Below are 24,577 nucleotides of genomic sequence, written 5' to 3'. Positions count from 1 at the left end.
CTAAAACCACACAGTGCCCTGTTTCGGTTGTTGTCGATTAAACGCGGGGTGCAATGCGTCTGCCTTCCGGACTGACTCTAGAAGAGTGCCGGAGGCCGGAGGCCATGGAGAGCTTGGCTGCTGCTGGCAGCGTGCTGGCTTCTGAGAAGGACTGAGGTAAGGTGGTGTTATACATGAGCACCGATGAGTTGGTGCTTCAAGCTCTCTGCAGAGGGCTGAGAATGGGGGGAACTTTCCTACAGTTGGAGCTAACGACCGCTCACACATTGCAGATCGTCCTCAGGCTCAATCCCTTCATCTCCAGTGAAGTCCTCCTTCCCCATGCTGCCCTCTTGGGTCGAGGAATATCCGAAATCAACGCCGTTAGGCACAAGTTCAAGTGACATTATCTCTTTCCGGTGACAGGTGTTCATGCAGTTGGCGCAGGAGGAGGATATTGAGGGTCGATTTACCATGCGATTTGAAAGGGAAATCTACCAGGTGTACTGGAGTTCGGAGCACCCACGATGCTCCACTTGCGGGGAAGTGGGGCACTTTCAGAGAGACTGCCCCAGTTCCTGGCCCAAAGACTCTACCTTGAGCTGCAATGCATCAAACTGATCCTGCCAGTCCCTGCACTTGCTGCTGCCCCTGTGGGATTGGGTGGGGGAACGAGTCTACAGGCAGGGAGGATGCAGCAGGGGATGGGGAGGAGATTGCTCAGGGCAGGAGGGCGAAGAAAAAATCCAAACCCAATAGGGAGAAGGCCATTGAGAACGCAGAGCTCACGTCTGCTCCTGTGTCCTGTACCACGGAACCCGCTTGCTCTGAAGTTCAGCTGGAGGCTCAGGGAAGTGCGTAGGTGGACGGGGTGATGGAAGCAGAGAGTGTCGCTGTATTGGGGACCCCTGTTCCGGGTGCGTCTCCATCTCAAAGAGGAGAAGGAGCTCTTCTACCAAGAGGGTACAGAGTGTAGACTTGGGGGTGTCACGGGAGGGGGAAGGAATCCAGGTGGGTCCCTGGATGTGGCCCCGAGACCTATGGTGGTGGAGTGTGTGTGTAGGAAGGTAGGGTGGAAGCTGGTGTTGCCCCTGATCTGGCGACTGAGACAGCCCTGGCTCCCTCCATTCAGGACTGAGTAGTTAGTACCTCCCTAGAGGCAAGAACACTGGATAACGAGCCCAGCGGCCAGGAGCATTCTTGCTCTTTTGGGGAGAGTAGGGCGGAGGGTGAGTCCGCTCTCACCAGGAAGGATGCTGCTCAAGAGGCCTAGTGTTGTCCCGATATGAAGCTCACCATAGCTAGTCTGAATGGTAAGTGGTAGCAGGGTTTCTCTCAGCAGGTTTAACAATCTCTCAATCCTCAGAGATGGGAGATATGTGGCGAGTTTCCTGCAGGAAACCCATATCATTTCAGGAGACGAGTCCACTTGGCTCCTGGACTGGCAGGGAGGGGACTACATGAGCTCCGTCAGCCTCAGCTCGAGTGAAATGGTGATCCTGATGGCCCAACCTTCCAGCCGGAAATCACAATAATCCAGGGTATCGTTCCTGGCCCTCTGCTCCACCTGGCAGTGCGCCTGGATGTTTTCCCTACCGCTGCACTTCATCAACGTGTATACCGCTGAGTGAGGGGTGCAGCAGACGTGCCTACTCTGTCTGGTGTCCTCTCTGCTCTCTGCTCAGCTCCATCGACGCTGGAGACGGCATTATCCTCGGCGGAGATTTCTCCTCTACCCTCAAGGTGGGGGACCGCTCTGGCCTCCAATGCAACCCAGCTTCGGCAAAAGGCGCTACTAGGCTCCCGCGGGATCCTCACCCTGACTCTAGCATTTTCTGAAGAAGGACTAGAGGGGGAGGATATCGCATCGCCGCTTCTACATCTCTCGGGCGTATATCTCCCGCGAGTCAACATCCTCCATGCACCTGGTGTCGTGCTCGGACCATCACCTCGCGTGGATGGAGTTTGCTCCTCTTCACTCTCGGGTGGGTTCCGGCCACTGGCACTTTACCGACCAGCCTCTGGAAGACAGCCGATCCTGGGATTCGTCTGAAGTGTTCTGGGTCAGCTGCAGGGAGAGACGGGAGGATTACTGCTCCCTCATGCTGTGGTAGGATGTGCCCAGGCAGACGGTGTGGTAATTTTAGGGAGTGTACGCGTGCCCAGGCAACCATCGTGAGGGAACACGTGCTGTCGACGGCAACCACAGAGGCGTCCCGGGACCGTTAGGGGATTAGCGCCATCATTGATAGAGATGGGAATATTTCAGTTTCGTTTGTCTAGTAATTGTGTTAGTCACTGTTCTGTATATATACAGAATTTGGGGTACTGTATTATTGTACTTGTAATAAAGAATTTCTGTTTTAAAAAGCGGTGAAGTTCATTCCACACTGTCTCTTGACACGTCTGCCAGACAGATTAACTGCTTGGTCGGGAGTATCCGTTAATATATTTCATCAGAGGCGAAGATTTGCGGTTCACATAATATTTCTGGTTCTGACGGCACCCCCCCCCCCCACAGCATAGCGCTCCCTCCTCACTACCTGACCCACAGTACTGCACGCTGTCCTCACCGCCCGTCACATAGAACTTCGCTCCCTCCCACAGCGCTGCGCTCCCTCGTCAATGCCTGACCCACAGTACTGCACTCTGTCCTCACCGCCCGTCACATAGAACTTCGCTCCGTCCTCACCGCCCAACCCACTGAACTTCTCTCCCTCCCACAGTACTGAGCTCCCTCCTCACTGCCCGTCCCACTGCGCTCCGCTCTCTCCTCACTGCTGCTGTCGGACTCTGTTGAATTTGCAGCGCGGGTGACAGGTGATTCTCGGTGTGTGATGGGTTGGTGGGGAATCCGATTGTGTCTGTGTGGTAACAGGATGCTGCAGTGTCGGTACTCACACTGAACATCGATGCGCTTTCCTGGAGACTCCTGTTCACCGATGGAATTCCTCGCGGAGCAGTGATAGTCACAGGAGGCGTCCTCCATTTGAACATTCAATCCGTATTTTCCACTATTTCTCCACAGATTTCTTGACTGGGAGCCACACACCTTTCTCCAGCTGAAATAGTTCGCTGCTGGGTTGGCTTCAGATTCACACGACAGTGTGATGTACTGACCAACAGGAGCAGCATCGGGAGATGTGATGTGCACATTGGTGGGAGCGTCTACAGAAAGAAACCTCCTTCAGTTGAAATCAAACTCCTGTAACCACGGCAAAACGCTGAAACAGGGAAACATTCAGGCTGAATGTCAACTGCGTACCGACGGTGGATGGGCTGCCTGTCAGATTGACGGCTCTGTCCTGGCTGGCGACGAGGTTTGAGTGCCACTCATTCACCCAACTCACCCCGAGGGCTGCTCCTATTCACGTAAAGAGCCTCCGGTTTTGTGTTTGAACCACGTCCCACTGAATTGAATCTCAGCTTTGAAAGCTCTGTCCCTTGCTCACATTCTCATTTTATCACCAACCATTTCCCTCGTGGTCTCTTGTCAGTAACTTTCCAAGATACTCCTTCACCAGAGCCAATGCCTCAAGTATTTACTTTAAACCTGGACGCTGCCAAGCCTGGCTGCAGAACGAGGAGGGTTGGGTATCGGCTAGTGACCCCATACCGTAGAAAATGCCAGAGCTACGCACACACTAACAGAACCTTGAGAGAGAAAGGGTACACCAAGAAGATGGTCTCCATGGGAAACTAGAAATTTTAGCTCAGTTCAGAGGCTCTGATGAGCTATTGTCAGCGGCCTATGCACCAGCAGGGGTGATGGGAAGACCAGCACGTCTACTGGGACACCTCTAGTGGGTGATGCTCCAGAGACACTGGTTCAGACCAGAGAGGTGTGTGTGTGAGTGTGTGTGTGTGTGTGTGTGTGTGTGTGTGTGTGTGTGTGTGTGTGTGTGTGTGCGCGCGCGTGTGTGTGCGCGTGCGCGTGCGCGTGTGCGTGTGTGCTTGCGTGTGTGTGAGAGACAAACCCCCAGTGGATCATTATGTGTATATGTGACTGTACATTCTCCCTGTGACCCCTTCGGTTTCCCCTGGGTGTTCCAGTTTCCTTCCACATCCCTCGGTGTGCAGGAGTGGTGGGTTCATGGACAACTATGATGCTCCCTGCTAGTGTGTTAGAATCAGCGGGGGGAGGGGGGTGTTCATTGACAGGAACGTGGGGAGAATGGGTTACCGGGGGTGCAGGAAGTCTTGGGGAATAGGCCTGATGTGATCTTTCTTCTGGGAGCTAGAATGAAGTGATGGGCCAAACGGCAGTCACAATACATCAGTAAATACTGTTGTCTGATTGGCCAAGACGGTGGTGAATCATATTGCAAAGGGGCGGGTGAATGGGACGGTGTGTCTGTGCGGTAACTGGTTGGAAACGTCACTACTCACACTGTACAATGATGCGTTTGGGTGGAGATTCCCCTTCACCGATGGAATTCCTCACAGTGCAGTAATAATCACAGGAGATGTCCGCCCGTGTAATCCACAGTCTACAATCCCGAGAATAACATTGCAGATTAACTAATGAAGAGCCACACACCTTCCTCCAGCTGTAGTTGTAGTTGTGCGGTTCTGGGTTGGCATCAGATTTACACCACAGTGTGATGGACTGACCAACAGGAGCAGCAGCGGGAGATGTGATTCTCACGTTGGTGGGAGCATCTGGAGAAAGAAACTCCCTTCAGTTAAATCAGACCCCGTATCCCACAGCAACAGGTCAAGGCAGGGAAACATTTGGGCTGAATATCAACTGGGTAAAAGTAATGGGCAATAGAAACATGTGTAACACACTCCTAGAGTCAGACACAGAGTGAAGCTCCCTTCAGACCGTCCCATCACACACTCCCAGGTTTTAGACACAGAGTGAAGCTCCCTTGTCATCATCCCATCATACACTCTGGGGACCAGACAGAGTGTAGGTCCCTCTGCACAACCCCAACACACTTCTGCGGTGACACACAAGGTGAAGGTCCCATGAGTCTCCCTCCTCATCAATTCTTCCACAATGTGGCGCTCCCTTCTCTCATCCTTCCCACAGCGGTCCCTCCTCACTGCCCTTCCCTCAGTGCTGCCTCCTCACCACTCCATCCCCCAGCGCTCCCTCTTCACCACTCCCTCCTGCAGTGCTCCCTCCTCATTTCTCCTCCCCCAGTGCTTCCTCTTCACTGCCCTTCCCACAATGCTCCCTCCTCACTACTCCCTCCCCGATCACTCCCCCCTCACCACTCCCTCCCACCGCACTCTCTCCTCACTGCCCTTCCCACAGTGTTCCCTCCTCACAGCTCCCTCCCACAGTGTTCCCTTCTCACTGCCCCTCCCACAGCGTTCCCTCCGCACTGCCCCTCCCAGAGTGCTCCCTCCTCATCGCCCCTCCCACAGCACTCCCCCCTCACCATTCCCTCCCACAATGCTCCCTCCTCACCACTCCCTCCCACGGCACTCCCTCCTCACCACTCCCTCCCACAGCGTTCCCTCCTCACTGCCCCTCCAGGAGCGTTCCCTCTTCATCAATTGTCCCACAATGTGGCTCTCCCTTTTCACATCCTTTCCACAGCACTCCCTTCTGACTGCTCCTCGCTGAGCGTTCCTTCCTCACCCCCTCCCACAGTGTTTTCTACTCACCCCCTCCCACAGCCGTTCCCTCCTCACTCCCGCCTATGCGGCTCTCTCCTGATCGTCCTCCCACAGTGCAGTACGTCCTCTCTACAACTCTCTCCTGTGGATACTGGAGTTCCCGTCTTCCTAAATCTCCAGGGCAACAGAACAGCGGAATATCGGGGGATAACTGGGTGCCCAGCAGGGATGGTGTGGGTTACTCACACTGTACGTGGATGGTGATGGTCTCTGAGCTTCTTGTTCCAATCTCATTATGAGCCTGACATTGATATCTCTTGCCGTCCTCTTCTCGGTTAATCCTGTCGAACTGCAGTTCCTGATTTTGGCTCTTCTCAGTCCGGCCATTTTGTAACCAGGAGTAACTGGAGACCGGTGGGTCACTCTTGGTGCTGACACAGGTCAGAGTTAGCCGATCATTCTCTCTCATAACTGCTTGCTCTCTGGTCTGTACGCCATTGACGTGGTACTCAATGTGAACGTCCAGAGGTCGAGCTGGAATAGGATTCAACACCTCAGTTAGGAACTGGTCAGTGTTTGCATTTTCTGGATTGTTTTACATTAAGTTTGACCACCCAGCAGATACACCCATTAGATCCCTCAACCCACAGTGGGGTGTGTGCTCTATGCTAATCAACCACTTCTCTGTCACTTACCCCATCTCATAGAACATAGAACAGTACAGGCCCTTCAGCCCACATTGTTATCTCAATATTTTGACCTACACTAAGACCAGACGAGCCCTTCCCTCCCACATGGCCATGGTAGTATAATGGTTAATGTAACCTTTTTGCAGAGCCAGCTGTCAAATTGGGGATCAGTATGTTTCATTGTCTGCAAGGAGTTTGTACTTTCTCCCCGTGATGGTGCGGGTTTCCTCGAGATGCCCCAGTTTCCTCCCACAGTCTACAACCAACCAGTCAGGGTTAGGAAGTTCCGGACATGCTATGTTGGTGCTGGAAAACTTGTGACAATTGCAGGCTACCCCAGCGCACCTCAGAAGGTGCTGGTCATTGATGCAAAATAATGCATTGCACTGCATATGCTGAGGTACTTCGGCAAAGCAAATCTCTCTAACACTTATCGATTTTTTCATTCATTCACAGGCCTGTCTCATTGTCTCTCAAATCTCCCTAACATATCTGCAGCATCCCCGCCACTCTCTGTGAAAAATCCTACCTTTGGCATACAGCTGTACTTTCCTCCAATCACCTGAAGATTCTAACCCTTCATATCAACATTTCCACCCTGGGAAAAAGTCTCTGGCTATCCACTCTATTTCTCATCATCTTCTACCAAGTCACCTCTCATATCTCCATTCTCCTCTCCTCTGTTTGTTCAGCTCCCACTTTCACCCCTCCCTGTCAGAACAAAGTCCATCTGAAAATGGCTTTCCGGCGTGAGAGGAGGTTCACTTATATTCCCCATTGGATTTTACATCGTTTCCCTCTGGTTCCCTGCTCCACATGAGTCTACTCAAAGGAACCCTTGTTCCACAGTTCACCAGAGAAACATCTCTGATTGTTCAATGATCCAGTGAATATTTGCATCTACAACAATAGATCAAGTCCTCTTTATAAAATGGAGACGGGAACTGTGCACGGTGTTCTCCGTGTGGGCCTGACCCAGGGGATATGCAGTCGGGCAGTATGTACGACTTAAATTCCACTTTTGTTATGCACCTCGTCCAAACAAACCAACGTTATTTCTGTCTGACACTTACTCTTGCCCGTCACTGTGAATTCCGCTGACCTGCTTCTGCCCACTTCATTGGAAGCCTGACAGACATACGTCCCAAAATCGGTGTGAGATATTGGTGAAAACTGGAGGCTGCCACTCCTCTGTCTCCAGAGTTCAGTTCCACCTTTGTACCAGGTGTACTCATTGACTGCCGGGTGAGCTGGGGCAGAGTTACAATTGAGGACAACTCTATCCCCTTCCTTAATATTCTGAGTGTCTGTTCGCCAGTTTACTGACAGTGAGATGGTGACGTTTCGAGGAGGATCTGAAAACACAGGGAATGAGTTAAACAGAAACAGAGAGGGGTTTACAAAGACCGGTGGGGGGGAGCGGAGTGGTTTTTGGTGTAGTGGCCGGGTGGGGGGGGGGGCGTCAGATGGTGTCATGGCCTGAGGGGGTGTCACAGAGACAGGGAGGGGATCACAGAGATGGGAAAGAGTGTAGGGGACGGAGTGGAGGGCTCACAGAGACGGGGAGGGGTTTAGTGGCTGGAGGGGGTCACAGAGACAGGGAGGGGATCACAGAGATGGGAAGGAGTGTAGGTGACAGAGTGGAGGGTTCACAGAGACAGGGAGGTGTGTAGGGGCTGGAAGGGGTCACAGAGATGCAGAGGGGTTTAAGAGCCGGAGGTAGTTACAGAGACCGGGTGTAGCAGCTGGTGGGTTTCACGGGGACAGGGAAGGGTGTAGGGGTGGGACGGGGAACAGAAAGGACAGAAATGTAGGGGAAGATAGTGATGGAGAGAGTAGATGTTGAAGGACAGTAGGATGATGGGGATGAGAAGTCGAGGTGTTTCTGGTCTGCGGTTACACTCTCTGACTTACTCTTCACATCCAGTGAGATCTCCGTTTCTCGTGAAGGTGTCTGGGGTCCAAAGTTGGCCGCACATTTCACTGCCTGGTGGGAATTCTCGAGCGTTAGTGTGTACACCACAGTGTGGGAATAAATCCAGTGGTAATCCTGGAAAACTTGGGATACTTTCCCAGTCAGCTGAGGAACGTTGAAACCAGGGAGGTGCCACTCAAACACAGGATTGTCCTCAGGGCAGTAAGTGTGAACAGAGCAGGTCAGAGATACGGCTTCTCCCTCCACCACACGCTCAGGTACCTTGATCACCGGTTTATCCAGACTCCCTGTGGAACAAACCGTGCAAACAATGTGTGGCCCTGCAAGGGTTAAAGCAGCTGACACATCCCCACCCACCTCCCTCTCCCTCCTCCCAGTCTCAGAGTAGCTGTGTTCAGATCCCACACCCCAGGAGGGCATTCCCCACGGTCACAGGCAGGGAGGGGCAGTGACAGGGGAGCGCTGCAGGAGGGGCAGTGAGGAGGGAGTGCAGCAGGAGGGGCAGTGAGGAGAGGGCACCGTGGAGGGGACGGTGAGGAGGGAGTGCCCCGGGTTGGGTGCTGAGGACAGGTGGAGGTCATACAAAAATGAAGCAATGGAGGCCAGAACTAATGTGTTCCCATGAGGATGAAAAGTATCAGGAACTCCAAGGAGCCTGGAATATCAAAGAACATTGAAGCCTGGATCAGAAAAAATTAGCACACATTAGAAATTTAGAATTTGCAGGGATACTTTAAAATATGAGAGCAAAGAGGAGACTTTGAATATCACTGGCAGAGAAGATGAATGAAAGACCCAAAGCATTTTATAAGTACATTTAAAGGCAAGAGAGTAACAAGAGAGAGAGGAAAAGCCAACAAAGATCAAAATGGCAACCTGCACATGGACATAGGTAAGGTTTGAATACTTGTTGTTTTCTACTGCTGTCACCCATCCACTTCAAGGTCTGACCTATTGTGTGCTCAGAGATGTTCGTCTGCACACCACTGTTGTAACACGTGGTTATTTGAGCCACTGTCACCTTCCTGTCAGCTTGAACCAGTCTGGCCATCCTTCTCTGACCATTTCAAGTCTCGGCCCAAAACGTCGACTGTACCTCTTCCTAGAGATGCTGCCTGGCCTGCTGCGTTCACCAGCAACTTTGATGTGTGTTGCTTGAATTTCCATCATCTGCAGAATCCCTCGTGTTTACTCCTCTGACCTCTCTCGTTAACAAAGCATTTTCACCCTCAGAACTGTCGCTCACAGAATGTATTCTTTTTGTTCTCACACGATATATAGGAAAATTTACAATCCATGTAAACTCTACAGACTTCCGTGAATGAAAATTCCAGCCATTTCTGAAATAATCTAACCACCCCATCAGGCCCCAACAATTATTCCATGAGCAAAGTCACTTCAATCACTTTTCTTCCCCATTTTGATGTTTGGTTGAACAACAACTGAACCTCATGACTCTGTCTGTGTGCTTTTATGCATTGAGTTGCTGCCACATGATTGGCTGATTAGATATTTACATTAATAAGCAGGTGCACCCAATGGAGTGGCCTCTGCGTGTGTAAGACCTGACAGAGACTGCAGGAGAGGTGATGGATGTAGTCAGCGCACTATCTCGATACACTGATATGATGAAATGTCTGACATCCAAAGCAAAGATTTTCACTGTTCCTCGAGGTACATGTGACAATAATAGACAGGGAAATCACAGTCCTCCCAAAGTATTGATTGGATATCGTCAAAGGAAGTCCAATTGGTAAATTTTCAAAAGACATGAAAATTGTGATATTATTGACATAAAGACGCTAAAGTTTGAAAGTGATCATAGAAGATAGAACAGTACAACACAATACAGCCTGTTTGGTAAACTATATTGTGCCAACCTTTTAACCCATTCCAAGATCAATGTACCCCTTCCCTCTACATAGCTCTCCATTTTCCTTTCATCCCTGTGCCTATCTGAGAGTCTCTCAAATGTCCCGAATGCATCTGTCTCTACCACTACCCCTGGTCATGTGGTACACGCACCCACAACTCCCTGTGTTAAAACCTACCTCTGACATTCCCCCTATACTTTTCTAAGTCCTTGCATTATCCATTTGCACACTGGAGAAAAGCCTCTGCTCTCCTCTCTATCTGTGTCTTTTATCATCTTATCCATCTCTGTCGAGTTGCCTCTCATCCTCCTTCACTCCAAAGGGAAAAGTCCCAGCTCACTCTGTCTATCCTGATAATACATGCTCTCTGGTCCAGGCAGCATCCTGGTAAATCTCCTCTGCACCCTCTCTAGAACTTCCAATTGCTTCCGATATGAGACAAGCAGAACTGGGCACAATTTTCTAAGTGTGGTCTGACGACACGTTTAATAGAGCAGCAACATTACTTCACAGCTCTTGAACTTCCAAGATCTCTCTGTTCCTTCACAATGCTAAGAGTCTGGCCATTAAACCTGTATACTGCCTTCAAGTTTGACCTTCCAGTGGGTGAACTGGGCAGAACAGTGGCAGATGTTTAATCCAGATAAGTGTGACAGGATGCACTTGGGAGCAATAATTCAGTTTATTGTCCAATGCAAATGACCACATATGGACAAATGCAAAGAAAAGCTTACTTGCAGCAGCACCACAGGCACACTCTAAGCAGAATTCACAAGAAAAGCATAAATTTAACTGTAGTTTTACAAGAAGACACAATTAGAACAAAAACACAAAGCCCATTGTAGTGCAAAGTGGTCCTAGTGTGACAGTACTGAGGCAGTGATTGTGGTTGTTGTAGTTGGTTCAAGAACCGAATGGTTGAAGGGAAGTAACCGTTCCTGAACCTGGTGGTGTGGGACTTCAGACTTCTGTACCTCCAGCCTGATGGGAGTTACGAGAAGATGGCATGGCCCAGATGGTGGTGATCTTTGATGGTTGATGTTGCCTTCTTGAGGCAGCACATCTTGTAGATACTATCGATGGTGGGGAGTGATGTGTCCTTATGTATTGGGCTAAGTCCACTACTCTTGGCGGTTGCTCAAATTGCCATATCGGACTGTGGGACCTCAGGCTCCTGTACCTACACTACAAATGGCTGGATCCTGGGAAATACCCAGGAACAGAGAGACCTCAGTGTACAATCACTGGAAACCCTGAAGGTACAGGCATGGTAGTGCAGTGGTTATCATAACGTTTCACATTGTTTTCGATCATGGTGCTCCAGTTTCCTCCTTCATCCCAAAGATGCAGAGTTTACAAGCTGAGGACATGTTGCGTTGCCACTGTAATTATTGTGACAATTGCAAGCACCCCTCGGCAAATCCTTGGTCTGTGTTGGTTGTTGATGCAAACAACGTACTTCACTGTATGTTTTAGTGTTATCGATGTACACGTGACGAATAAAGCTAATCTCACGCTTTCTTCAGAAAAAGTGGTGAGAAGGTGAATGAGATCCTTGTCTTCATTAGCTGGGGCATAAAATACAGGAACCGTGAGGTTACAGTACAACTGTATAACACACTGGACAGACCACAGCCTCGGCACTGCGTTTAGTTCTGGTCACCACACTGTAGGAAGGAGGTGACAGCACTGGAGAAGAGATTCCCCAGGATGTTGTCCTGAGTGGAGAATTCCAGTGTCAAGGAGAGGTGGGAGGGGCTGTTTCATTCTCTCTGGAGTAGAGGAGGATGGGGGGAGGGAATCAAGATAAATTATGAGGGAAATGGAGATGGTAGGAAGGTGTTCCTCATGGTGAACATCACTAAATCTAGTGGCACAGGTGAGGGGAAGAAAGAGGGTATATGAGGAGGGGAATTTTTATTGCAATGGGTTGGGGAATGGTGGATTGTGGAGTTGGGAGCGACACACACTCTCACAGTACTGACGAATTATCCAAAGGACTACTTGAATGACCAGAGAAGGGACGCAGAAAGGGGGAATGGGGTTGAGAGGGATAATAAATCAGCTGTGATGGAATGGCGGAGCAGATGTGATGGGCTGAATAGCTGAATTCTTCTCCTATGCTTTATGACCTTGTGGATTGAGCGTTGAGATAAGGAGTTGGTGTAGCTGGGCCAGCAGGGACACAATGGGCCGATAGATCTGTTTCCCCGTGTTGTACAACACTGGGACTCTACTGGATGGGTTAGGGGTGGGGAAATAGAAGGGAGAGAAGCAGCAAAGAGTGGAGGAGTGAGGAGGGAGAGAGGACACAGTTGATGCTGGGCTGAAAATTAAATTATTTACTCACTAGATACCAGGAGTGTGAACCCGATTGGATCCGACCATTTACCAGCTGATGTTTCAATCCGGAAATAATACTTCCCACCATCGGATTCTTTTAAATTCCTGATCTTCAATGAACAGTTTTCACTCTCCATGTGTCCCAGGAACTCGACCCGTCCTGTATAATTACCGCCGATCCCAGAAGGGGTGTGATACACTGGAGTCCCTTCGTAATTTACGTCTTTGAACCAGATCCCAGTGGCCGTTGTGTATCTCGTTCTGGTTGCAGGAATGTGGAACAGGCAGGGAATTATCACACAGGACCCTTCCCGGGCATGGAGTGAGAGGGGAGTCCACACTGCCCAGTTATAACTCCCTGAAAAGAACCAAGTCTCAGTATGGGATATCATGGACATCAAAACCAAACAACCCACACTCGCAAAGCTAGACGACGAAGAGAGAACAGGAGGAGGATTTCATCTTGGAATGGGACCACATCCCATCAGGGAGGTGGAGGAGTGCAGGGCCAGAGACGGTCACAGAGATAGGGGGGAGGGTGTAAGGGCCAGAGAGTGTCACAGAGACTGTGAGTGGTGTAAAGGCTGGAGGGGATTACGGAGACGGGGAGCAATGTAAATGTCAGAGGAGTTTCAGGAACACGGAGGGGTCTAAAAGTGTAACAGAGATGAGGGCGAATGGAAAGGCTGGAGGGGGTCACGGAGACTGGGAGGGGTGTAGAGGCTAGAGAGGATCACAAGAGAATGGGAGGGATGTAGGGTTTGGGGAGGGTCACGGAGATAGAGAGGGTTTTGGGACTGGAGGGAATTACAGAGACTAGGAGAAGTGTAGGAGCTGGATGGGGTTTCAGAGACAGAGTGGTCTGTAGGGGTTGGAGAGGGGTACCGTGAAATGCAGGGGTGTTGTGGCTGGAAAAGGTTAGAGAGACAGGGAGGGTGTAGAGGCCAAATGAGTTCACAGAGATGGGAAGTGTACAGGGGCCAGATGGGGGCCACAGTGAGGGGGAGGAGTGTTACGTCTGGGGGGGTGGGGTCACAGAGACGAGGACAGGGGTAATGACCAGTGGAGGGGGGTCAAAGAGACGAGGAGGGGTGTAATGACCAGTAGGGGGGTCAAAGAGACGAGGAGAGGTGTAGAGACTGGAGGGGGGTCACAGAGATGGGTAAGGGGTAGCGGCCGAAAAGGTTCACAGACACAGGGAGAGATGTTGGGGTGGGTGAGTGCATTACAGAGTCAGAGAGGGGCGTAGGATCTGGAGACGGTAACAGAGAGTGTATGGATCAGAATGGGGTCACAGAGATGGGCAAGGGTGTAGAGGCCGGGGGTGGAGTTTGTTACAGAGTCAGGGAGGGGTGTAGGGTCCGGAGGGGGTTACAGAGACAGTGGGGGTCCAGGGACCAGAATGGGGTCACAGAGACGGGGAGGGGTGTCGGCGATAGATGGTGGTGTCCGGTGCAGGATGCTGAGTGAATGGATGATGGTTGAATGGGATGGTTCGGGTCAGGTCACAGGGCAGCTGATTGATGAATATAACAAGGTCGAAGCCCTCGATACAAACCATACACCGGCAGTTTAGTTCTCTCAGAGGTGGCTTTTCCTAGTGAGTTGACGGCTTCACATCGGTACTCCGTGTCTCTATCAGTACTGTAGATCTGACGTGTTCCACTTGATGTCTCCTCTCTCCTGGAATTTGTACTACTTGATCGATACCAACTGTAGCTTGTTACTGGAGGGTTACTGTCCCCGACTACACACTCCAATGTCACAGACTCACGCAAACCGATGGTCTTGAAGGGAGAGATGGTGAGGTGAGCAAACCTGGGAGCATCTGTGGAATCAAAAGACCCAAATGTCAGAGAAAGGGTTTAATCCTTCATAGAGCAGAGGAGCACAATGTGACTCTCCCAGAGTGGTTCCTCCTCACTGCCCCTCCCACAGTTCTTCCTCCTCACTGCCCCTCCCACAGCACTCCTTCCTCACCCTCTTCCCAAAGAGCTCCTTCCTCCTCAATGCCCCTTCCAGAGCACTCCCTCCTCACTATCCATCTTATAACACCCCATTGACTCTCCTGCAATGGCCCTTCACTTCACCCCTCCCACTGCGCTGTCTCTTGACCACCCCTCCCAGTCTGTGGTCTTGTGTTAGACCCCGACCCTCCTCACTCTGACATGAGAGGTGATGGGTCTCACTCAGCCGAGGTTGTTGTCAGTTGCCGTGACGCTCAGCAGCTCCCAATACTCACACTTCACATTTAGGGTGATAGTTTGGGATGGAAGTTTTCCCGGTGAGGATGTTTGCTCACAGCTCAGTATCCTGCCGTGGTCCTGGTAGGAAGCGACAAAGCTCAGAGTGAGGCTGGTTGTCGCGATGTTCTGGTCCGTGCGCTGAGGTTCTGTTGAAGTTTGATCAGCTAATCCGTCTGAACCTGTCCATGTCAGGTGACCTGGGCAGCCGTATTTCACAGAGCAAGTTAACGTCACCTCCCTTCCCTCGATGATCTCCTCAGGTGAGGAAATAATTGGCAAGTTGGACACATCTGAGAAAGAGAGAGTGGATTAATCAGTGTGAGCAGTTTGTGTGATTGCAGTGGACTCCAGTGTGCTTTACCCCAGGGATATCGAAATCAGAATATTTACAGTGCTCCCAGTGAGGCTTAATCAGGGATATGGAGACCGGTACCATGTGCAGTGTTTCCAGTGTGGACCAACTCCAGAATAAGGACACTGAAACTGCCTGGTGTGTCTGGTATGGATCTGACCCAGGGATACGGAGACTGGATCTGTGCACGATGGTCCCAGTGAGGGTCTGACCCAGGGATACGGAGACTGGATCTGTGCACGATGGTCCAGGTGAGGGTCTGACCCAGGGATACGGAGACTGGAACAGTGCACGGTGCTCCCGGTGTGGGTCTGACCCAGGGATATGGAGACTGGAACTGTGCATGGTGCTCCCGGTGTGGGTCTGACCCAGGGATACGGAGACTGGATCTGTGCACGATGGTCCCGGTGAGGGTCTGACCCAGGGATACGGAGACTGGAACTGTGCACGGTGCTCCCTTTGTGGGTCTGACCCAGGCATACGGAGACTGGAACAGTGCACGGTGCTCCCGGTGTGGGTCTGACCCAGGGATACGGAGACTGGAACTGTACACAATGCTCTCGGTATGGTCTAATGCAGGAATACAGAGACTGCAGCCATGCACGGTGCTCCCAATCTGATACACAGGTCAGAGCATCAGTAAAAGAAGATGCTCTTCAGGACAGGAATATCAGGAATCCAGTCTGTGGACATACCTGATACATTTACCAGGACTCCATCCGGCCCAGAGTACTTCTCACCGCTGTTGTCCTCCATTCGGAAGTAGTACCGGCCCACATCCCTATGGGACACACTAGTAATAGTTAACGTGCAGTCTTTCTCGGCTTCCCACTGTGGGTAGAGTTGAGCTCTCTGGTGGAACTGAGGGTCCGATTGCTTTTTGGAATCGATGACAAGGGTCCCATGAGTCTTGTTGTCCTTCAACCACTTCACCTCAGCGAGTGGATAGTTTGCGGGATGAGAGAAGGTGCAGGGGATCTGCACACAGGAACCATCTGAGGCCATGATGATCTGTGGTGTTTGGACCATCCACCATGAGTAGGCAACTCCTGTCGAGACAACAACTCTCCTTCAGTCAGTGGAACAGGCCCTTCAGTCCGCAATGTTATGCCGGCCATTTAACATAGTCAGAGATTATTATAACCCTCCCTCCCTCCCATATAACCCTCCATTTTTATCCATCATCTTTGTCCCGCAATAAAAGTCTCTTAAATATCCCTAAAGTCTCTGACTCTTCCAGCACCCCTGGCAGCGACTTCCACACACCCTTCACTCCCTGTGTACAACACCAGAATTTTCCCCATATTTTCCTCCAAGCACCCTGAAATTAATCTCTCTCATATTTGTCAATTAAAAAAATACTGAGGACACGAGTAGTAGAATCCTTAAAAGTGAGTCTGTAGGTTGTAGAATCAGATCAGAGTTATACCGAGTTCATATATCCACACCAGTTCAGGAGCCTGATGGTATGGGGCATCCTTTCTCAATCTTTTTGACCTGAAGGAACACTTTGAAATAACTTTCAGGTCTCAGGGAACCCCTGCGTAAAAATTATTATATCTACAATTCACGGTACGTTATCATGATCAGTAAGTTGTAGATATAATTATCCAAAAATAATTGTCAATGCTCTTTTGAGCAGAAAATGTATTTTAGCCAACCTTTGAAAAATATTGGGTAGATAAGCTTTGCTTACCTTTCTTGAAATTAATCTTTCTTTCCCTTTCATAAATTTTAAAAACTCATAAGGAAAACATCAGAAATTTCTGTAAAATAACTGGCGTTAGCAAATATGGACATGTACCCCCAGATCCCTGTGCTCCTCCACACTACCAAGTATCCTGCCATTTACTTTGTACTCTACCTTGGAGTTTGTCCTTCCAAAGTGTACCACCTCACACTTCTCTGGATTGAACTCCATCTGCCACTTCTCAGCCCACTTCTGCATCCTATCAATGTCTCTCTGCAATCTTTGACAATCCTCTACACTATCCAAAACACCACCAACTTTTGTGTCGTCTGCAAACTTGCCAACCCACCCTTCTACTCCTACATCCAAGTCATTAATAAAAATCACAAAAAGTAGAGGTCCCAGAACCGATCTTTGTGGGACATCACTAGTCACAACCCTCCAATCTGAATGTACTCCCTCCACCATGACCCTCTGCTTTCTGCAGGCAAGCCAATTCTGAATCCACCTGGCCAAACTTCCCTGGATCCCATGCCTTATGACTTTCTGAATAAGTCTACCGTGTGGAACCTTGTCAAATTCCTTACTAAAATCCATGTAGATCACATCCACTGCACTACCCTCATCTATATGCCTGGTTACCTCCTCAAAGAACTCTATCAGGCTTGTTAGACATGATCTGCCTTTCACAAAGCCATGCTGACTGTCCCTGATTAGATCATTATTCTCTAAATGCCAATAGATCCTATCTCTAAGAATCTTTTCCAACAGCTTTCCCACCATAGATGTAAGGCTCACTGGTCTATAATTACCGGGACTATCCCTACTACCTTTTTTGAACAAGGGGACAACACTTGCCTTCCTCCAATCTTCCGGTACCATTCTCGTGGACAACGGGGACATAAAGATCCTAGCCAGAGGCTCAGCAATCTCTTCCCTCACCTCGTGGAGCAGCCTGGGGAATATTCCGTCAGGCCCCGGGGACTTATCCGTCCTAATGTATTTTAACAACTCCAATGCCTCCTCTCCCTTAATATCAACATGCTCCAGAACATCAACCTCACTCATATTGTCCTCACCATCATCAAGTTCCCTCTCATTGATGAACACCAAAGAGAAGTAGTCATTGAGGACCTCGCTCACTTCCAGAGCCTACAGGAACATCTTCCCACCTTTATCTCTAATTGGTCCTACCTTCACTCCTGTCATCCTTTTGTTCTTCACATAATTGAAGAATGCCTTGGGGTTTTCCTTTACCCTGCTCGCCAAGGCCTTCTCATGCCCCCTTCTTGCTCTCCTCAGCCCCTTCTTAAGCTCCTTTCTTGCTACCCTATATTCCTCAATAGATCCATCTGATCCTTGCTTCCTAAACCTCATGTGTGCTGCCGTCTTCCACCTGACAGATTTTCCACCTCACTTGTCACCCATGGTTCCTTCACCCTACCATTCTTTCTCTTCCTCACTGGGACAAATTTATCCCTAACAGCCTGCAAGAGATCTCTAAACATCGACCACATGTCCATAGTATATTTCCCTGCAAAAACATCATCCCAATTCACACACGCAAGTTCTAGCCTTATAACCTCATAATTTGCCCTTCCCCATTTAAAAATTTTCCTCTCCTCTCTGATTCTATCCTTTTCCATGATAATGCTAAAGGGTAGGGAGCAGTGGTCACTGTCCCCCAGATGCTCACCCACCGAGAGATCTGTGACCTGACCTGGTTCGTTACCTAATACTAGATCTAGTATGGCATTCCCCCTTGTCGGCCTGTCAACATACTGTGACAGGTATCTGTCCTGGACACACTTAACAAATTCTGCCCCATCTAAACCATTAGAACTAATCAGGTGCCAATCAATATTAGGGGGAACTTCTTCACTCAGAGTGGTGGGAGTGTGGAACAAGCTGCCATCTGATGTGGTAAATGCGGGCTCACTCTTAAGTTTTAAGAATAAATTGGATAGATACATGGATGGGAGAGGTCTGGAGGGTTATGGACTGGATGCAGGTCAATGGGACTAACAGAATAATGTTTCTGCACAGACGAGAAGGGCCAAATGGCCTGTTTTCTGTGCCGTAGTGTTCTATGGTTCTTCTAATCTTAATTTTTCTTAAGGTAGGCTCAATAGATTTAATCTAAATAGAAGTTGTAAAGTGATATTAATTAATGCTATTTGCAACATGAAAATGTTGACAATGTTGAATACTAAAGTTCTTAAAAACCATAAGCTAGAGCATATGAATAAAAATATAGCCAATCACACAATTTTATACAAGACTTTGAAAAAAACTTTTTTTACTAAGTGACATTATCAGGCTCAAATATAAGCGTAGCATGTGAAAACTATGCTTGTTTTTTGCTGCACAAATATTCAATTCTGGGTTGAACTTGAGATAAGCACACACAGATTTCACCTTCAACTGAAATGAGATGATTTCTGTCCTTGCTCTTGATGCTTGTTAAACAAGAAAATGCTAGCTCAGACACGTAAGAAGTTGAAAATTGCAGTAAAAGTTTCATTGTTTTCCTATGAATGGCAGGATACTCTTTTTTCATAGAAATTCAGAACTTGTCCAGGAGCTGGTCAGTAAATCTCACCTTGAGTGCATGGTCAGAGTGCAGCTCACAAAGTTCATCTTCTTCTCTCAAAGTCAAATTCTCTGGCTGAACAGAAGATTCAGAGAAAGCCAGTCATACACTTGTGTTGGAGGAAAAATACTGTCCAATGTTGTCTACAGTACTTCCAGGTAGTTTACAATCAGACTCGAGACTTTCTGATGTCCTTCCTCACTCTCAAGCCCAAGCAGTGGAAACATTTTAAGATTTCTTTTTGCAACATGATTTTTCCAAAGAGTTATTTTCCTCTTAAATCCAAGAATCTTGTCACTTGAAGGAAAACATTTTTTCAAGGCCTTGCAGAGACCTGTTCAACTGGTCCATATGATGAAATATGTCTGCTAAGTAGGCTGATTTCTGCAGCCATTCTTAATCTTCAAAGCACTCATCAAAAACTGGCCTACTATTTTCTTGGAAGTACTCCTGCAATTCAACTTTCAACCACCATCTGTATGTAGCAGGAGATCGGTATGCTCTTTCTCCAGGTTTTCACAGTTTTTTATACATTTTCGAGAGAACTGGTCTTTGTTTAATAAAGATAACCATTTTTGTAGCACCATCCAGAACACTTTTCATCTTCAAGTGTTTTTTCACTTCAGGAGAGCATGGAGCGACCAATCTCCGCTGAACGTTGACAGCTCCTCCGTTGAGATCGTTAAGAGCACTAAATTTCTTGGTGTTCACCTGGCGGAGAATCTCACCTGGTCTCTCAACACCAGCTCCATAGCCAAGAAATCCCAGCAGCGTCTCTACTTTCTGAGAAGGCTGAGAAAATTCCATCTCCCACCCCCCGTCCTCACCACATTCTACAGAGGATGTATCGAGAACATCCTGAGCAGCCGCATCACTGCCTGGTTTGGGAATTGCACCATCTCGGATCGCAAGACCCTGCAGTAGATAGTGAGGTCAGCTGAGAAGATCATCGGGGTCTCTCTTCCCGCTATTACTGACATTTACACCACATGCTGCACCTGTAAAGCCAACAGCATTGTGAAGGACTTCACACACCCCTCATACAAACTCTTCTCCCTCCTGCCATCTGACAAAAGTTACCGAAGCATTCAGGCTCTCACAACCAGGCTGTGCAACAGTTTCTTCCCCCAAGCCATCAGACTCCTTAATACCCAGGGTCTAGACTGACATCTACATCATTTAGTATTATATTGTAATTTGTCCTCTGCTGTGCCTATTGTCTTGTTTATTATTTATTGTACTGCCCTGCACTGTTTTGTGCACTTTATGTAGTTCTGTGTAGGTCTGTAGTCTAGTGTAGTTTCTGTGTTGTCTTACATTGTCTAGTGTAGCCTTGTGTTGTCTCACTTCGTCTAGTGCAGTTTTTGTGTTGTTTCATGCAGCACCATGGTCCTGGAGGAACGTTGTTTCGTTTTTACTGTGTACTGTACCAGCAGTTTATGGTCGAAATGACAATAAAAAGCGACTTGACTTGACTTGACTTGACTTTTGACATCAACCCTCTGTGTGAAGAAAGCAGTGTGTTGTGACAACGTCAAGATTTTCTTTTCTCACAAGAGAAACGAAACCTCTCATGGAGCCGACCATCGATGGACCACCATCAGTATAGCTGCCAGCATGGTTCCTCCAAGACAGACCTTTTGTTTCCAAATATGAAGATAAAACATTAAATATATCTTGGCCTTTGCTTGTTTTGGGTTATTCTTTGCAACAGAAAAAGTTTTCACTTTCATTTACAAGTTTTACAAATGCTACAACATGACATTTATTGGTGAAATCTGTTGGCTCATCAACATGGATAGAGAAGTTGTTGTTTTTCAGTTTATCAAACAAAACCTCTTCAGCATCATGTGACATGTCATCAATGCATTGCCTTATCTGACTGTTCGAGAGTGAAACCTTTTCAATTTCTTGTTCTGCACCTTGTCCTAGCATTTTACATGTTGGCATTATTAAGTTCTCACCAACTGTGTGGCTTTTCATTTTTCTGGGTGATAAGTTCTAGTACTAAATTACTTGCTTCCTGATCTTTCTACTGGCTGTGACTTTATTAACAAAAGCTTTACTCTGTTTTGAGATTCCAATAGCCATTTAAAATAATCAATGCTTTTACATGTCACATGGCTGTGATTTGTAGTTAAGTATCTTTTCAATTTTGCTGGAACCATTGCTGCAGTTGTTAGTTATTTGCTACAGACTAGGCACAATCGAATAGGGCAACCTCGATCGCCAGTCCATATAAAACCCATTGGTAAGTAGCTTTCATTGTAAAGACAGACGTTTTGTGTCCATTGTTGCACTATTGCAGTGAAATGATGCAGAAGATTGTAATTCTTCATCATTAACCTTATCAGGATTGTCTGTAGGACTCTGCCTAGAATACGCTTCTTCTATCTCATACCTCCACTTCAAAAATCACCAGAATGGACCATCAGACATGTTCGTACCACACAAAGGTTAATAAAATACCCCTGTGTATTTTACACTTGGAGAGGCAGACATCACTGCCCAAGTTGGGCGAGTCCATTCAATGCTCTGAAAACACACTTCACGCTCCTCATAAGCCGACCGTCCTCCCCTCCAGTCTCAACTAAATAAACACAGTCCTACTGCACACTGCGCTGAGTGACCCCTAATGAGATTGCTAATGGTGTTGTGCAAAGTTCAAAAAACTATGTTTATTTTTTTTAATCATGACCTCTGGCGGAGCCCCTAACCACCTCTTGCGGAACTCCAGTTGAGAAACCCTGGTGTACAGCAATAACTCTTCCTCAATCTGTTTTATTAGGATTTGAGGCTCCTGTGGCAAACCACTTTTGTGGAAAAAATTGCCAAAAACTATCATGGTCATGGAAAGACCATGATCACCAATGTCATACGACACGTCTCATTACCAATGAACAAAGGCTCCTGTACCTCCTACGAGATGGAAGTAGCAAAAAGAGAACAAGGCCTGGATGCTGGGGATGCTGGGGATTCTGGTTGGTGGATGCTGGTTTCTTGTGCCTGTGCTCCATGTAAATGTGCTCAGTGACGAGGAGGGCTTTTCCTGTGATGGACCGGGCTGGATCTATGCCAGGCCCTAACAGAATTACTCATGATACTCTCCACTGTGCATCTATAGAAATTTGTCAAGGTTTTTAATGAAATTCCAGATCTACACAAACTTCTGGGAAAGTAGAGGTGCTGTCGTGTCTCCTTTGTGATGACATTATGTTCTGGTCCCAGGACAGATCCTCCAAAATGATAATGCTGGGAAATTTAAAGTTTCTGATCCTCTCCACTTCTGATCTTCAAGTGAGGACAGGTTCATGGACCTGCAGTTTACTCCTCCTGCAGTCGATAACCAGCTCGTTGGTTTTTCTGACGTTGAGCTGGTTGTGACACCACTCAACCAGCTTTTCAGTCTCCAGCTTGTATGTTGATCCATCACGACCTTTGATTCAGCCAACGACAGTGGTGTTGTCAGCAAATTTAAATACGGCACCGGAGCTGACATGATGGACTGAGCTGTTCACAACTCTCTGTGTTTCTTCCCACGGGCAGATCAGTTGCTATTCAAAGCCATGAAACATGGCTTTCTGTGGTGAATTGATTAGAAATTGGTGAGGGTCACTGGAGACTTGTTGAATTTCTTTAGCCTCCAGAGGAATTTGGTCAGGTATGCACAGTTCACCAGGAGAGGAAAAGGGAGGTGGTTAGAGAATGAGGCAGATCCCGATGACAAAGACTAGGGAAGTAAAGCTGTCATATAGACCTTGGAGAAATAACATCAGAAGGCATTGGAAATATTCAGCAGGTAGACAGTCAATATTTCAGATCAAAGACCCTTCATCAGACTAGAGGCAGAGGCAGAGGGGAGGGGGAGGGTGGAGGGGAGAGAGGGAAAGAATGAATAGAGGGCATAGAGTGAAGTGGGAGGAAAGGAGGGAAAGAAGTGAAGAGAAAAGGGAATGGGGAAGAGGGGGTAGAGAGGGGGGACTGTGAGATGCGAGGGAAGGGAGTGAGAGTGAGGGAAACCATAACAGAATGCAGAAGAACTGTGACAGTGTCAGGAAAGTGCAGGGCAGGTAAACAATAAGGTACAAGATTATAGTGATATGGAGTGTGAGGTCAAAGCAGACCGCATGCTTGCCTTTGTTAGTTGTACACCCTGAGTTCCAAAGTCAGGAAGTTACGCTGCAGATTTACAAAACTTTGGTTGGGCTGTAAGCTGAGTAATGAATTCAGATCTGGCCACTCCATCACAGGAAGGATGTGGAGAATTTGGAGATGGTGCAGAAGACACTCGCCAGGACGCTGCCTGGATTAGAGGGCAGGAGCTGTTAGAAGTCTGACAAACCTGGGATATTTTCTTGGGAGTGTCGGAAGCTCAGAGATCTGACAGCATTAATAAGATTATGAAAGGCAGAGATAGAGTAGACAGAGTCTTTTTCCCAGGCTAGAAATGTCAAATACAAGGAGGCGTTACTTTAAGGAGAGACGGGGAAAGTTCAGAGGAGATGTGTGGAAAGGGATTTTACACAGAGAGTGGTGGGTGCCTGGAATGTGCTCCCAGGGGTGCTGGTGGAGACAGATGTGACAGAGGTTGTGATGGGGCTCTTAGATATGGACATGAATGTGACATAGAACAGTACAGTACGACAACAGGCCCTTTGGCCCACAAGGTTGTGCTGAAACAAATGTGCAGGGAGTGGAAGCAGCTGGACATCACAGGCAGATGGGATGTTACATGGACACCAGGGTTAGCACGGACTCAGTGTGGGCCAAAGTGCCTGTTCCTCTGCTGTACTCTGCTGTGTTCTGCGTCATTCTAGGCTATGAGACATCAGTTTAACAATAGCTGGATAATCCAGTCCAGTTCTGGACATTTCACTTGAGGAAACATGCAGAGACCTAGGAGAGCATGTGAAAATATTTCATGTTTCCCTCACTCGCTATGCGCTTTAATACCCACTCCCCCCTTCCCATGTCCTTTAGTATTCTCTCTCTCTACATTATTCAATACCCACTCTCTGTCTCTCCGGTACTGTACCAGTCAATTCCCACTCTCCCCTCAGTAACTGCCACCTTAAATTCCCACTCTCCCCTCAGTTACTACACCCTTAAATTCCTATTCTCCCCTCAGTAACTGCACCCTTTAATTCCCAGTCTCCCTTCATAATTGCACCATTTAATACCCATCCTTGCCTCAGTAACTACACCCTTTAATCCCCACTCTCCCCTCCATAACTACACCCTTTAATTCCCACTCTCCCCTCGGTAACTACACACTTTAATTCCCACTCTCCCCTCAGTAAC

The 24,577-nt window shown here is 48.4% G+C and overlaps 1 protein-coding gene across 5 annotated transcripts in view; it reads right to left on the bottom strand.

The window, feature by feature from the left end:
• LOC140201668 (B-cell receptor CD22-like) overlaps positions 1-24,577 on the bottom strand; it is a 66,998-nt gene that overhangs the window by 27,692 nt on the left and 14,729 nt on the right. For 2 of the 5 annotated variants that reach the window (XM_072266139.1, XM_072266144.1), the window contains exons 3-11: positions 15,689-16,042; positions 14,638-14,931; positions 13,954-14,223; positions 12,403-12,753; positions 8,157-8,465; positions 7,316-7,597; positions 5,800-6,087; positions 4,369-4,641; positions 2,881-3,147 (exon numbers count right to left, since the gene is read on the bottom strand). In XM_072266139.1, the coding sequence (XP_072122240.1) occupies positions 2,881-3,147; positions 4,369-4,641; positions 5,800-6,087; positions 7,316-7,597; positions 8,157-8,465; positions 12,403-12,753; positions 13,954-14,223; positions 14,638-14,931; positions 15,689-16,042 (2,688 nt within the window). Of the gene's footprint in view, positions 1-1,904; positions 2,048-2,880; positions 3,148-4,368; positions 4,642-5,799; positions 6,088-7,315; positions 7,598-8,156; positions 8,466-12,402; positions 12,754-13,953; positions 14,224-14,637; positions 14,932-15,688; positions 16,043-19,285; positions 19,508-24,577 lie in introns of those variants that run through there. The other 3 variants (XM_072266143.1, XM_072266140.1, XM_072266142.1) reach the window with 3 other exon arrangements.

This window comes from Mobula birostris, chromosome 8, assembly GCF_030028105.1.
Source record: "Mobula birostris isolate sMobBir1 chromosome 8, sMobBir1.hap1, whole genome shotgun sequence".
NCBI classification, from domain to species: domain Eukaryota; kingdom Metazoa; phylum Chordata; class Chondrichthyes; order Myliobatiformes; family Myliobatidae; genus Mobula; species Mobula birostris.
The sequence above is the reverse complement of the archived record's forward strand: the minus strand, read 5'-3'. Positions and strand labels throughout refer to the sequence as shown.